The sequence below is a fragment of the Taurulus bubalis genome, assembly GCF_910589615.1.
Source record: "Taurulus bubalis genome assembly, chromosome: 1".
Classification (NCBI taxonomy): domain Eukaryota; kingdom Metazoa; phylum Chordata; class Actinopteri; order Perciformes; family Cottidae; genus Taurulus; species Taurulus bubalis.
In genome coordinates, this window is record NC_136589.1 from 12340227 (window position 1) to 12354547 (window position 14321).

The window sequence follows — 14321 nt, forward strand, 5'->3', positions numbered from 1 at the left end:
GGCAAATATAGGTAAACCACGATTTAAAAATCACCCCGATAACAATTCTACTCAGGCACTTGGCAGACAGCTTTCCCTGCGCCTTCTTGGAAATGAAGTTTTGAGACACTACTACTTCTTCTAAATGTATACTACAACAATTTATTTATATTGTTTATTTAATGGATAAAAAAAATCTACCTTTAATGCAATTCATTTTGGGGAATTGTATTATTTTATATATTTTTTCCAATTTCGATATTGATGTATTTATTTGTTTTGTTTCATGATTATGTAGCCTGGCTTTTGTTTGTTTCTTTTTATTGTTTGTTTGTATTCTTCTTGATAGTAATTAAGTTATTTTTCCTAAAAGCAATTGCATCTCAAATTATCAATTAGAAACATAATAATCTACTTGACAGTTATTCAGTCATTTAATTGCCTAACATTGTTTTTATTATATAAATTAGACCATTTAAATAATTCAAATGTCATAACATGGGTGTGCTCTTAATGTAAAAAATATTAAAGATAACCATAACTATATATACATATCTTTTTTTTATTTTATTGCCAGGGTGTAAAAACTACAACCCCCATGATTCCGTTCGCGGTGTAGCTTTCACCCCTCGCTACGCTCTGCACCCCTTTCTGCGTTGACATCAGCTGTTCTGCCTACAGAACAGTGGCGTCCTGCTGGAGGAGACGGAAAAGCGCACATCCGTGGTATGATGTTGCTTTTATTAATTGTCGCGGGCCTCGGAGTGGTGACGTTACTGGTGATTTTATTTGCGCCACACATCAGGTAAGCGGCATTTAACGCGCTCATTCAATTCTCACAGAAATCCAGCGTTTACCACATCACGTATAGGTTGCTACTTGGTTGACAGGGCATCACATTGCACTGATGTAATCATTACGATGAGGTTAATTTACATTACATAAAATACTGTCCGTCCAGTTAACTCAACTGATCGTCATTTTACAGGTTTATTAATAATATTATTATCATTATTTTCATCAGTTCACACGACGCTGACTGATATTTCAAGCAGAAAAATCAATGAATACAGAATGATGGAGCTGTGGGAGTTTTTGCACAGAGATGAACCGGGAGTCCATCTGAGCGGCTCGGGCCTATCAGCAGGCTGAGCGTAGGAGGAGTTATATCTGTATGCATTACTCCAACAGAGGGATTGGTTGTGTGGCGGCCCTGCTCAGTGGCGTGGGTCGCATGACTTGACGCTCAGCACTGTTCATTTTCCAAGTTTTCTCTGTGAATAATTAAGCCAGGCTGTCCATATGTCCAATCCTAACGAGGACATCACTCACACTGCCTGCAGAAGGGGCCGCTCGTCATGCAAATGCACAAAGCTGTCTGCTGTGATTCAATGTCCCAAGTATTAATCAGTGGTCACTGTGTGTTAACAGAAAATATGCAGCAGGAGGAGTGTGCAGGTCCACAGTTAGTCTGGATGGGAAGACAGTCCTCATCACTGGGGCCAACACAGGGATCGGGAAGGAGACTGCCCTGGAACTGGCAGTGCGAGGTGACTTTTTGGTTTTAAGTTCACACACACAGCAGAGCACAGCGACTCTTTACATCCATAATCTGCCCCTGACAATAAGCGAAAAACAGGAGCCTATGTAGGGCTACGCAATTGAAATCAGTATGTTTCAGGAGTATTTTATACAATTTATGTACACACACACGCACACACACACACCGATTGACCTTATTCCACCAATGAATCACGTTTCTTTCATTTAAAAATCACAATTTGCTCGAGAAACCTAATGTGTGCAACAGAATAAAATGACGTCACATGATATTATCACAACAGTAAAATGAATGACGGCTATTGGTATTGTTATGTGTCAGCCAACCTTTAATTATATTGTGCGTGCTGGCTCACTGTTTTAGTGACAGCTGGGATCTTCTTACTATGACAAGTCAAAATGTCTGCTGTGAAGAAGATAACATGGATCTTACTATAGGTGTTATATTTGTGTATGTCACATTAAATCATCGGTTGCCCTCATCATTGAGAGATGATGCTTGGTGGTTGGCTAATGTTGTTGGTGACCCACTGTAGGACCGGGCCTTCATTTTGGTTTCAACACCCTGCTAAGATGTTCTGTATAATATAACGTGTAATACTTTTAAATAAGCAGGGTCTTCTAAAGCTTTTATGTATTACCAAAACAAATTACATAATAAAAAGGAGCTTTAAATCAAACTCAACAATGTCAACCAAAGATCTTAACCCTCAATACAAATATTGTAGTTTATGGACTTTGGTTGACCGTGCCATGTTATTACGGTAATGCTTTGCTTGAGGACATACGATTTGGGTTAACTTTGACAAACACTATCCTGCATCAATGAGCCACAGAGACCTCCTTTAATAAATGGCTTCACGCAGCAATAAGCCAACAGAAGCACCCTTTCTCGCTTACTCTCCTCTGAATTAATACAGCTTCAGTTTTGTCCGTAGTTTAGCTGCTGCTTCTGTATTCACACGACAGGGGCGCGGGTGATCATAGCGTGCCGAGATGTGGACAAAGGAGAGGAGGCCGCGGCCAGTATACGAGCTGCGTATACTGAAGCACAAGTTGAGGTTCGAGAGCTGGACTTGGCAGACACCTGCTCGATACGAGCCTTCGCTCAGAAATTCCTAGGAGGTGAGCACAGAGTCGCATCGACCCACAGAGCCAGGCTTTGTCGTTGTTGTTTAGCAGGTGCTCCTTTTCTTTTTTGTGATGTTCTCTTTTTCAGAGGTCAACAATCTTCACATCCTTATCAACAACGCTGGCGTGATGATGTGCCCCTACACAAAAACAATCGACGGCTTTGAGATGCACATTGGAGTCAATCACTTGGGTGAGGCTGCGCTGAAATTCATTTGAATCAATAAATAAAGCAAACCTTAAAACTGATTGAAAACCTGACGGAATTAGGTTAATAACTAATAATAAAATATGTTTAATAATAATAGTGATGTACTTACTCACATTTGTGACTAACTGTCCATTTCTGGAAAAAACAATTTTAGCTATACAAGTAGTTGAAGTGGGTTTACACTTCAATAATTATTGGCTGAAAGAATTTGAATGTATAAGCTGAAGTCTGTTTTTTAAAAGCACAAACTGTGTGAGTTCAGCACTGACTGTATGCGTTTCTTACTTCTGGCAGGGCACTTCCTGTTGACTTCCCTCCTGATCGGGCTGCTGAAGCGCAGTGCGCCGGCCCGCATCGTGGTGGTCTCGTCTCTGGCTCACAACTTCGGCTGGATCCGTTTCCATGACCTTCACAGCCAGGGGAGCTACAACAGCGGATTGGCATACTGCCAGAGCAAACTGGCAAACGTGCTCTTTACCAGAGAGTTGGCGCGTAGACTCAAAGGTACGCCAACACACAACACATGGGAAAATAGACAGGTGACCTGTTCCACGCTGGCAAACAGATTTATAACAGAGAGGGTTAGTGGTTAGAATGGGAGACAAACAACTGGTCTTAGCCTTTTTTGGGGGCCATGTTGTTGTTTCAAGCCCATATAGTGGACAAAGAACTCAGTTCTAAATGTTGCATCTCTTTATGTTTGCTCGGTATTTTTTCAAAATACACAGATGGTGTGTCCTCGACTTTTGGCATTTTGTACTTAAGTCTTTTTTTAGATGCAAGAGATAGTACAATTTTAAATTCCACAGAATAATATACTGTATCTTTTTTGCCTAAAACTTGAGCTCTCTTTTAGGTAATTTATACTAAGCATCAATGTTTTACCATTATCATCGTGAGATTGCGAAATTAGTTATAAACCTTAGCTTGCTTTACGGAGTTATGAAAAAAAACAGTGCTTACACTACTCAATGGACAAACATCTTATATTTGAGAATTTATAGAGGCTCTTCATTAATTTAGTTATGGATTCAGATTTAATAGGAGTTTATAGAATTGTTTGTTTTGTTCTTAATACAATTAGCATCTATTGGAATTAATATACTTAATTTTATAAGATGACCATTTTAAAAAAAAGGGATGAGCATTCTCGTTCTGAGTTTTTTTTATGTATTTTGATGTCAATGCAGCAATGTGCCAATGTGGCTGAATTTAATTTTAATAAAAAAATACTGTGGGAATAGAAAAAGAAAGCTGTGGCACATTGTAATGATTGTTTGTCCTCACAGGTACCGATGTGACGGTGAACTCAGTCCACCCGGGGACAGTGAACTCTGACCTGACTAGGCACTCGACTCTCATGACGATATTTTTCACCGTCTTCGCCACGTTCCTAAAAACCCCACGGGAAGGAGCACAGACCAGTGTCTACTGTGCTGTGGCAGATGAACTGCACTCAATCTCTGGGAAACACTTCAGGTCGGTGACAACAAGCCAGACATTTAATACGTTCTTTCAAAGACCCGGGGATCTGAAATTGGTTCTGGGAGCAAATTTGCCTCTTTATTATTGTTATCATCATCATAGGATATTATTAATGTTTGTTTTTCTAAATGTGCCATGAGATATCAAATTGTGCAACACGCAGGTTCCCGTAGAAGCCATGAGGTAAAACTTCTTCATTAATGTTTCGCTCCCCAGAGTCTTGTAAAAACTACACAACCCACAGGCTTAGTGTCACCATGAGGAAGCTTTCTGCTTTAAAGCTTGAATCCAACATGGTTCTCCCATTAGACAGTTTGTCATTTTTTTTTATATAATTTTTTGATGTACTATTACTCTTTAAAATGAGGATGGAGGGAAAGGAATGCCACTGCTAGTATTAGTTACACTGATATATAAATTAAACATGGATAACGGATTAGAGGCATTGCTGACCTTGTTGTTTTTACTAGCAGCTGTTGTGCAGTTAAATTCAGCATTTTGTAATTCTACTACTGCCGACATGCAGAGGAAGCAAGCTGTTATTGGAGCGATTAGGGAGCAGCGTGTCCAGCGGCGTTATCAGCCCTACGGAGCAGACGTTTAAAGTCAGTTTGCGACACAAAACGGCGGACTTTCCTTTTCTTATTAATTCACGTTTTTGTGTGAAGTCCACACAGAAACTGTAAACAAACAAAAGCATAACTGCTCTCCAGTGCGACCAGGACTTCAGCCACCCGGCAAAGCTACGAGTGGGAAAAACAAATGAGTGAGACCGGATTTATTGATCCATAATCCAGTACTTTGATTTGTAAGCGTTCATTATACATTTGATGTGCGTGTGAGTGTGTGAGTGAGTGAGTGAGTGAGTGAGTGAGTGAGTGAGTGAGAGAGAGACCTACAGCCCTGTAACTAAGTCTGGAAAAAAAAAGCTTTCCACGATATCATTTTGTTTCAGAATAAAGAGTAAGATTTTAAGAGGAATATCTTAAGTATCAAGCACAACCTTTTATTATTAAAGAGCATTATAATACTCTTATTTTCTGCGACTAAGCAACTAATCTTCCGGTTTACACCGGCACCCGCATGCCCAGTGTATGTGAATAGTCATGTGATATTCGTTTGCAGGTGTACTAGTATGGACAGAAATCATTTTGAATTCGATTCTGAAACGCCTGTGTGAACGGAGATCGTTTTAAACAAAAATGTATTAGTGTGCATGTAGCCTCAAAGGTCTGAATCTATACTTATTTTATCTGTCAAAAATAATCAAACAAAGTACAATGTTGATCTGATGATGCAAGAGAAGGAGATAAAGGAAGTGTGTAGGATTTAAGAAGGTTTATTGGCAGAAATACAGAATAATATTAATAACTATGTTTTCATTAGTGTATAATGAATGACCTGAAACTAAGAATAGTTGTGTATTCGTTAGCTTAGAATGAGCCTGTTCATTGAATCTGTCTTGTTGCACCACTATGTTTCTACAGTCGCTAAGAACGGGCCAAACCAAACCAACGAGAGCCTTTCATGTTTTGACGTTACCTGAGGGCCACCGTAGTTCTCTGTCACACCGGCAAAGAAAGGCTGGATGCCTCTAAATCCTAGACACTGCTCCTTTAGAGATCACCAGAGTGATTAAACTTTATCCAGAGGGGAAACAAATGTCTGCAACAAATTTCCTGGCAATCTATTTTAATAGCTGTTGCGAGACGTTTTAACCTCAACAAGTCAACCTGACACTGAGGAAAGTCAGAAGATCACAAGCACTCGTTCCCTGCCCACTTTCTTTATCAGTGGCAATCCCTCCAATAGTTGTTGAAATATTCCAGTCTGGGCCAAAGTGGTACACAGACCGACAATGAAACATTCATTTCCCGAGACAGGCGCCACTAAACTTGCATGGCTGGTTGGTAAACTGAAATGATTTGGGGAGATCACCCTCTGGATCCAGAGCCACTGAAAATAGGCTGCGGTCAAATTTACTTTTTTACTGAGTGAAATGACCCAGAAGTATCTAAGTGGCAGTCATGAGAAGAGCTAGGAAAGGTGCCTCGGTGTTTCCCTTCTTATCTCCTTTAGCATAGGGTACATTGGGCCGTCCTTTACGAAAGAAAAGGAGATAATGTCCTCCCACAATTCCTTGCGGCAGCTCCATTTAAAGGGACGCACACAGATAACATCCGTCAATGCATAATCACATAGGCCAGTGTGAGTGCAGTCGGATCCTCTTTTTGTTTTCCTTTTGAATTGGCCCTTTTCACAGAAGCCATTTTGGCATGATTATAGTATACTAGCATTAATTACAACTGCGCTTACCCTACAGTGATGTTGAAATGTTAAAATGGCTGCTGTGAAAAGAGCCATCATTTGTAAGTCGATTCAGATGAAAGTGAAGATTCAGTATGTTTAATTTACAGGAAACGTTACTGTAGAGGAAAAAACTAAAAGGAAAAGACGACAGATAAGCTCCTTGTGTCTGCCTGGGTCTAGCCCTTCCAGATACATAAAATACTTTGATGTGAAACATTATCACGTTCAAGGTCAAAGAGAAATGAGATCACTGTACCCAGAGTGATGACTCACAGCGCCATTGGCCCCCATGTAATAATAACAACCCCTTCTTTTATTTCAGTGACTGCGCCCCTGCCTTTGTAGCCCCACAGGGAAGAAGTGAGGAGACAGCGCGGCGACTGTGGGACGTCAGCTGTGAGCTTCTTGGTATCGAGTGGGACTCAGTCAACTTTTAACCACCACCTATCTCAGTTCTCAAAAGGAGTCCTTCGTCTTTCTTTGATCATTCATTTCATAATGATTTTGATGTTCTGTAGTTTGAGCGTTTCTTACCTATTAAGCAGTCAGGTAATACTGTAAGAGGTACTATGAAGTGAAGTTGCTTTTTTGTGTATTAATGCAGTAATTACATTATAATGACTTGAGTATTTGGTGCTCCTCAAACCAAACTCCACTGTATTATCATGTTACCACAAATAACTTTTTGACTCTATATTTTTGTGACACAATGTGAATACAGTGTAGGCAAAAAAGCAACTTGATGTATTGTAATGCTGTAGGAAACTGTGAAGGGTCAAGCCAGGGTAAATGACCAGCAGCTATATCGAATATCGCGTTCTTTTGATTTCTCCAGAATTTGCAGTTAAATTGCTCAACTTTTGTGCCAGCATTTCTAAACAATTGCAGGGGTTCTTATAGTGTTTCCAGGTTGATAAATAATTAGTAAACTATTGAATATCAGCGTTCGTCTGAGCCACGATTACCGCTTGAATTGCATAAATGTATTTTGTGATAATTGTAGTCAATGTAGGTAATAAGGAGGTTTTTTTCTATATTAACCAAATCCGACTTAGAATCATGTCGTTGCAATATTTGCAAAGTTTTTCCCATTTGCATTGCCAAAAATTGCACATTCCTAGAGGAACTACAGTTTTACATTTTTAAGGATCTCCCTCGTCATGTTTCCTTCTCAGCATTCACATGCAAGGTTGCCAAGAGTTTACATTCTCTGTTTTATACAAGTGAAACATGCCTTTTACTACACTTACATTCATGTTCAGAGTTGAATGTTTACATTTGATGTAAATAAACAGAGATATTACTATAAGGGTGCTTGTATCAGTCATTTTAAACTCTAGTTTGAGATCAACAAAATGTCATCAGTAAAGTATGAACTCGATTAGTAGACAAGAACAGAGAAATGGTTCATCTCAAGCCGTCAAACGTCCAGTGAAGTAGAATTATTGCTCAGAACAAATGAGTCAGATTATATCAGTGTTACTGTGGAGGGGAAAGCTTCACATTTTGGTAAACGCGCTTATTTATTTTTCTACGGAGAATACGGCTAACTGCGTCCCCTGCTTCCAGTCTTTATGCTAAGCTAAGTTAGCCCGCTGCTAGTCTTAGCTACATATTTAGCATATAAACTCCAGATTGCCATTAGATTGTTAGCTGGACTAATACCAATGTCAAACTATCCCTTTAATTTCAAGAAACTTGGCAGTGTGAAGCTCAATATTCAGTATTATTGTACATTGTTTTTATTATTTCATTTCACAAGGGATGGAGAAATCAATTACATTTCAGAATCATTAGTCCCTGCATCATGAAAGCAGTTACTGTATTACATATTTTACAATGTTTTACCAAAAAGAGGTGTATTTCTGTGAAACTCACAAAGTATAAAGTGCGGCAGTGATGATGAGACAACAGTCCAAGTCCAGAAGGATTAGAGTGCAAGAATGTCAACACAGACTTCATTTCATCTCTTGCTGATCAACACTTAATAGGAAGAGCCGTCAGTCTCAGTCCTCAGACTAGTGCAGCACAGGGAAGCAAGACAAAGGGACAGCACGGTATCTTCTCGAAATAAAGACGACCGTGACCATGTAATCAAGAGTTGTATCTTTGAAAAGGGCAGCTTCAGCAACATCAGTGATTGTCACATAAATAAACTAAAAACATGTTTTATGGTGCCAATGCATTTGCATTGGTATCTTGATTTGGCCAGGGTGTTTCTTAGTGAAAAAAATAGGCAAAAAACTAAATTAAACATCAAAAGAAAAATATGGCAAAAGTTAAATCCCTTTTTAAACATTATTCGATTGATTATCTGTGTCAGTTAATCATTGTGGATTTCTATAATTCAGACAGATATTTGTCAGGTCTCCCACGAAAAACAAAGTGAAACGCATGATTTAAAATTATTTCCAAAACAGGAGACACAAGATAAGACATAAAACCAGACATCCAGAGACAGAACTAATGAATTGATATTCTAGATCAAATTAAACTCCATCAATAACATGATCTATAAGTGGGTCCCTTTCGTTATCCAACCGAGAACTTTTACTTTCTTGTGAATTTCTCAACGCCGTCTCAACTTTTGTTTGATATTAATTTCCCTTGGCCAAAAGGGAACATATGCTGAAAGCTGGCCTTAAAATGTGCTCCACAATATCAGGTAAAACGGGTAAACAGCTTCATAAGGATTACAACAAGAAGCTTTTTCAAGGTTGAAACGTACTGTATTTGGCAAAGGACAGCTAATTGCATTTACGTCTAAATTCACATTAAGGACACATAAATACAAATTTAAAAAAAAGACAGGCAACACATTTATCAGAGGCCCTCCAGTCAGTTAAATATATGTTCCCTTTTGGCTGAAGTAGGATATTAATCTTTGACAAATACTGAGTTCTAGATGAGTGTATATTGTGTCAGAACGACTGTCTCAGTTTATGTTGCAGTTTGTAACAGCTCTTGTCACTCCGGTCAAGTAGCAAAATATTTCCCAGAATGGAAATAAAGCACGGTGGTGATTTGTCATTTTCACGGACAGGAAGTTTGCACAAACAGGATGAGAAAGTGATCGTCAGGGTTTCTAGATGTTTCCACTTTAATAGAAACAGTGTTTCACTAACCTCACCCGTTGAAAGCTTCTCGTCTGTGTCACCTCAGGCCACGCCAAGTATCAACAATACATTACCACACCTAAAAGCTACCTCACAGGTTTACAGGTTCAAGTGTATCTGTACTTAACTGCAGCAAGATGAGAATATAAATTCTTGGAGGTTTGAAAAACTTTGAGCTGAGACACCAAAATCCTGCAGCTGTAGACCACAAAACATGTAACATGCACAACAGCTGCTTTCTCATTTCACACAATGTGAAGTCATATGTTTCAGAGAGTTTTCTAATCTTCCACCTCCCCACACGTTTCTAGAACTGGGTGACATTAGAAACCCCGGATCCTCTTATTTGGGGCTCATTTGTTTTCAAGTGCTGTTCGTGAAATCCCTTGTTATGCCTTTACCTGGCATTGGGTCGGCCCGGGCGCTGCTGGGATGTCTTGCTGTGGTGTTCAGACAGCCACTGGCGACAGATGTTTTGCATCACGGAGTCCTGCGCTCCCTCGGCGGCCTGCAGGACTTCCTGTACCAATGGGCCCGCTCGGCTCGGCTCTAGCTTCACCGCCAGCAAGTACGCTGGTCTCAGTTTACTGCACAGCAGGTAGGCTTTGATCTGCAAACAGATGTGAATGAGCATTAGACGATCAAGTATTTTTCTTTTATACAACCATCTAAACAGTATGGAAGCCCGGGTATAATTATGAGATAATAAAGTCGAAATTATGAGATAATAAAGTCGACATTATGAAAAAAAGTCATAATTATGAGATAAAAAGACGAAATTATGAGATAGTAAGTGCGCATGCGCTTCAGTGACGCTGGCTTTTCTCGTTCCTGTTATCTGAGCTGCATTGACAAGTCTCCTCATCCCCTCGCCGGGTCTAACCATGCAGACTTTATTATCTCAGAATTATGACCTTATTTTTTGTGTGTATGTGTGTGTGCAGAAACGGGCTTCCATAGTTTTTTTTAATCTTCTTGGGCAGGTCATTCAAGTGCGGGGGCAATACTATGATTAGGCAAAAATAGCGGGGAAAGAGGATGACTTTCACAACCAGAATAAAAAAGTGACCCGAGAACAAGATAATTGGGCCAATTCGTTGGGACGATATATATCTATCTCTTAAAATTAAAAAAAAAAAAGCCTAAGGCAAGAAAAACAATGATAGTGTCAGGCAGATAATAATAACATGTTATACACTACCTTGCTCTCTGTGCTCTTGGTCTCAAGAATGAGACTTTCCAGCTCCTTGGCCTAAATCAGACAAAGGACAGCAAAATGTCTTCAGGACCTATGTGCTGGAATTCGCCTGCAAGCAGTTAGCGCTCGTGAAATAAACACACAAAGCAGACATCACGGAGCCACGTCACGGTCATGATTAGTTATCTAAGGACACTCAGAGTCTCTTCCTTGTCTGTACTCACATCAGCTGGTCCCTTATCTGCAATGGAAACACAGCTGAGGATGAGGGCGTCGCAGTCGTTCTTGGTGGCGGTGCCCGATTCACCGACACATTTGAGCAGCTGCCGTACGGCTCCGTACTGCCTCTGGCGGACGAGCCTTTGGCCGGCCCGCACGTAGACCGCCTGGGCCTCCAGCTGGAAGTCCTGAGGCAGGAAGGGAGCGAGAAAGAGAGGATGAACACTTTCAAACAAATGTTAAACAGAAAACCCCTTCCAGTAAAACATTTCTATTTGTCTTTTGTTTGTTTTTGAGTTAATTGGTTCACGGAAGCTGACTTCTTTAGATTACAAAAATAAAATCACTTTAATCTGCCATTGCTGATGGGAAAAGGGCTACGTTTCAGATCTTTTTTTTGTCTGTTGGCCAAACATTCTAAAGGATTTTAGTGTAAAGGATATATGGGGACAAAAATATTGGCAGAGGAGTGCTACGAGTTTTTAAATGAGAGCAAATATTCGGCAAGGTCCCCCCACACACACATGCACACAATACCTGTATGACTCTATATGCAATGCCAAAACCTTCTTCTATGTTTTTTCCTCCAAGCATCACCTGCAATAACACAAATGAAAAACATATTACCGATTTTATGATACATGCTTGACAGGATGTTCTTATATCTATAATATACACCAAACACAGAAAACAATCAGGCCTTTAATATTTTACATATGTGTTCTTAAACATATTCAAAAATGTTTAGGTTTTTATAAACCATTCCAGTCAAAATATCTCGCTTTAAGGCCTCATAATAGATACTACTGAGGTGTATAATACATTGCTTTTAATCATTCAAAGTGCATTCAAAAGACTTTGGATCAAATATCATCCAAAACTGGGAGTTTTATTTAATTTAAACTAGTGCCTTGAAATATATGTTTTTACTTTTCACATAACTCCCAGATCTCGGATACAGGGATTTAACGCATAAATAATGTCAGCAAAGTAAGGTAGCGTGGCATTTTCACAAACTTAATCTTTCTAAAGTGGATTATATATTTTGAAGTTAAGTTCTGGGATAATCACAACTGGAACGTCACCTTGCAGGCAACCTCAACTTTCATGGGGCTTCCTCCAAACAGTGTCGGTGGTGAGCTGGATCCAGGGGACTTGGGGGAAGGCGTGCTGGTCTTCGGCGCCTTGGAGGAGGCCGCGGTCTCACAGCGTTGGAGGAAACGGGTTACCTCCAGCTGAAGCTCAATTGTGTTCATATGCCTAAAAAGAATAAGGCAGGAGAGGTCCATATAAAAATAAAGGTATATTTGACAGGGAGCAAAACATGTGTGAATCAAGAGATGTAGTAGTAGTAGTAGTAATAATAATAATAATAATAATATTTCTATAAAATCACATATATAATTAAAACAATAAAAAGTGAATTATTTCCATCATGTAAATTGAAATATAGATAGATTAAATAACCTGGACACGTCACTGGACGACATCAGCTTCCTGAATGAGTTGACCTGAGATCTTTTCCTTCCAGCTCCCCGACCTTGCTGCTCCTGCAGGTATGTCCTCAGGTGCTCTTTGGCTCTGACCAACCAGCGCTGAACACGGTCAAGTTTAAAGGTCCAGATCAACTTTCTCATATGAGCAGGGAATCTTGAATTTTTGCAAACTACAAAACTGTAGATATAAAAAAATAGATATATACCTGCTGTTCTCCCAGTTGTAGGTACGAACTGGCTCCATGAGTGAAGAATCGGATACAGGTCATGGCCGCCCGCACCTGATCCTATCCAGGTAAACAGCAATTTACATATTACAATAAGTAATATTAAATTATCTGTATAACACCACAACATCATTCTCTGATGGAAAAGTATACATTTAAAACAAATGTAACATTTTTGGGGACCTTTTGGGGTATTTTTGCTGTTATTATCATTAACTGTTGGGGTCACAAGATTAATCTAATTGGTTGCAACATCATTATTCTGGTAGAATATGAAAAATAAAAACTCACAAAATCTTATATTAATCAAACCTTTCTCTCATCTTTGCTTTTTCACTGCAAGATATTGTAGAGTTTGACCTCTTCACACCTCAGACATTGCTTTGTATGTAGGGATCAAAAGAAGAAAGAAAATGTTGGGAACCGCTGGTTTAAACTATAATAAGTAATGATATGGTACTTGACTGAACCACGGGGCCAACTGTCCTTTTGGGGACATTCATATTGTAAATTAAAGGCCTGTCTGAATGAATTTCTAAAATCTAAAAAGAGTGTAACCATTAAGCATTAAAGAGTCTAACCATCATGAACTGCTGGAGCTGGTAGAGAGTGTTGTAGTATCCCCGCCGCTGCAGGAACTGGCAGGAGGCGATGAGGTAGCGGCTGCAGGTTTCCAGGCCAGGGTCAAGTTTTTCCAGTATGCCCTGCAGCATGCCCAGACGCCCCCGCTCCAGACTGGGCTGCAACACACCCTCTAGAAAAACCTCGTCTGGGCACTCCTGAGCCACGAGAAAACCAAAATACATGTGTCAAACATATGTAAAATTGTCTTCTAAGAAGAAGAAGACGCATTCATACTGTTCCAAATCCATATACTATTTTGTCTCAAGTACCATCAGATGCAACTTTTTCTGTCATTGACAGACTCTATCCCTGTGAAACCAGTCAATTTTGGTTTGCTTTTAATTTCAACAGTAGACCTGACCATATACATTTACTCGCCTCTGTCAGGGCTACTGCGAGTCACCTACCCTCTACAATGAGGCACTTTAGAGACAGCTTAGAGCCTCTTGTGTTGACTCAAGGCACTGCATTGTTGCAATATGTTAATGCCCTTTCAATTGCCTCCCCCACGCAGAGACAGTTTGTTCAGCAACATTTGTGGCCGTTATTGGCGCAGTAATAAAGGGTAAACATCACACATGTAATTATTAAGTGTTGCAATGTTCTTAAGCCAGGATAACTGTTTGGCAGAACTCCAAGTCTGTGCACTCCTCACACAAACCTCTCTGAAACTCCTTTGTCTAACCCTGATCTCATGTTCTATGTTGATGAGTGCACAGGAACTGTGTTGGTCTTGCTGTTGTTTTAAATTGTGCCACCCTCGTG

At 39.8% G+C, this 14321-nt stretch overlaps 2 protein-coding genes across 2 annotated transcripts in view; one reads left to right on the forward strand and one right to left on the reverse strand.

Annotated features, from left to right (window-relative positions):
• The first annotated feature begins 678 nt into the window (after positions 1–678).
• On the forward strand, positions 679–7119 carry rdh12 (retinol dehydrogenase 12). Its single transcript, XM_079214795.1, has 7 exons — positions 679–784; positions 1411–1529; positions 2509–2664; positions 2759–2863; positions 3176–3385; positions 4171–4360; positions 6999–7119. Exons 1-7 carry the CDS (start codon positions 708–710, stop codon positions 7111–7113), a joined length of 972 nt encoding a protein of 323 aa, XP_079070921.1. The 5' UTR covers positions 679–707; the 3' UTR covers positions 7114–7119.
• Positions 7120–8420: 1301 nt separating this feature from the next.
• Positions 8421–14321, reverse strand: part of zfyve26 (zinc finger, FYVE domain containing 26) — a gene marked incomplete at its 5' end in the record, with an annotated part of 28677 nt that continues 22776 nt past the window's right edge. Inside the window, 8 exons of the mRNA XM_079229638.1 lie at positions 8421–10402; positions 10994–11044; positions 11215–11397; positions 11747–11806; positions 12295–12469; positions 12677–12804; positions 12912–12992; positions 13514–13711. Of these exons, the coding sequence (XP_079085764.1) occupies positions 10190–10402; positions 10994–11044; positions 11215–11397; positions 11747–11806; positions 12295–12469; positions 12677–12804; positions 12912–12992; positions 13514–13711 (1089 nt within the window). The 3' untranslated portion in view covers positions 8421–10189. The remainder of the gene's footprint in view (positions 10403–10993; positions 11045–11214; positions 11398–11746; positions 11807–12294; positions 12470–12676; positions 12805–12911; positions 12993–13513; positions 13712–14321) is intronic.

Excerpts from the sequence above, each read along its gene's own strand:
- rdh12 (XM_079214795.1), top strand. The coding sequence starts at position 708 with ATGATGTTGCTTTTATTAATTGTCGCGGGCCTCGGAGTGGTGACGTTA. Across the intron at positions 785-1,410 it reads TTATTTGCGCCACACATCAG|AAAATATGCAGCAGGAGGAG; the intron begins GTAAGCGGCATT and ends GTGTGTTAACAG. Across the intron at positions 3,386-4,170 it reads GTTGGCGCGTAGACTCAAAG|GTACCGATGTGACGGTGAAC; the intron begins GTACGCCAACAC and ends TTGTCCTCACAG.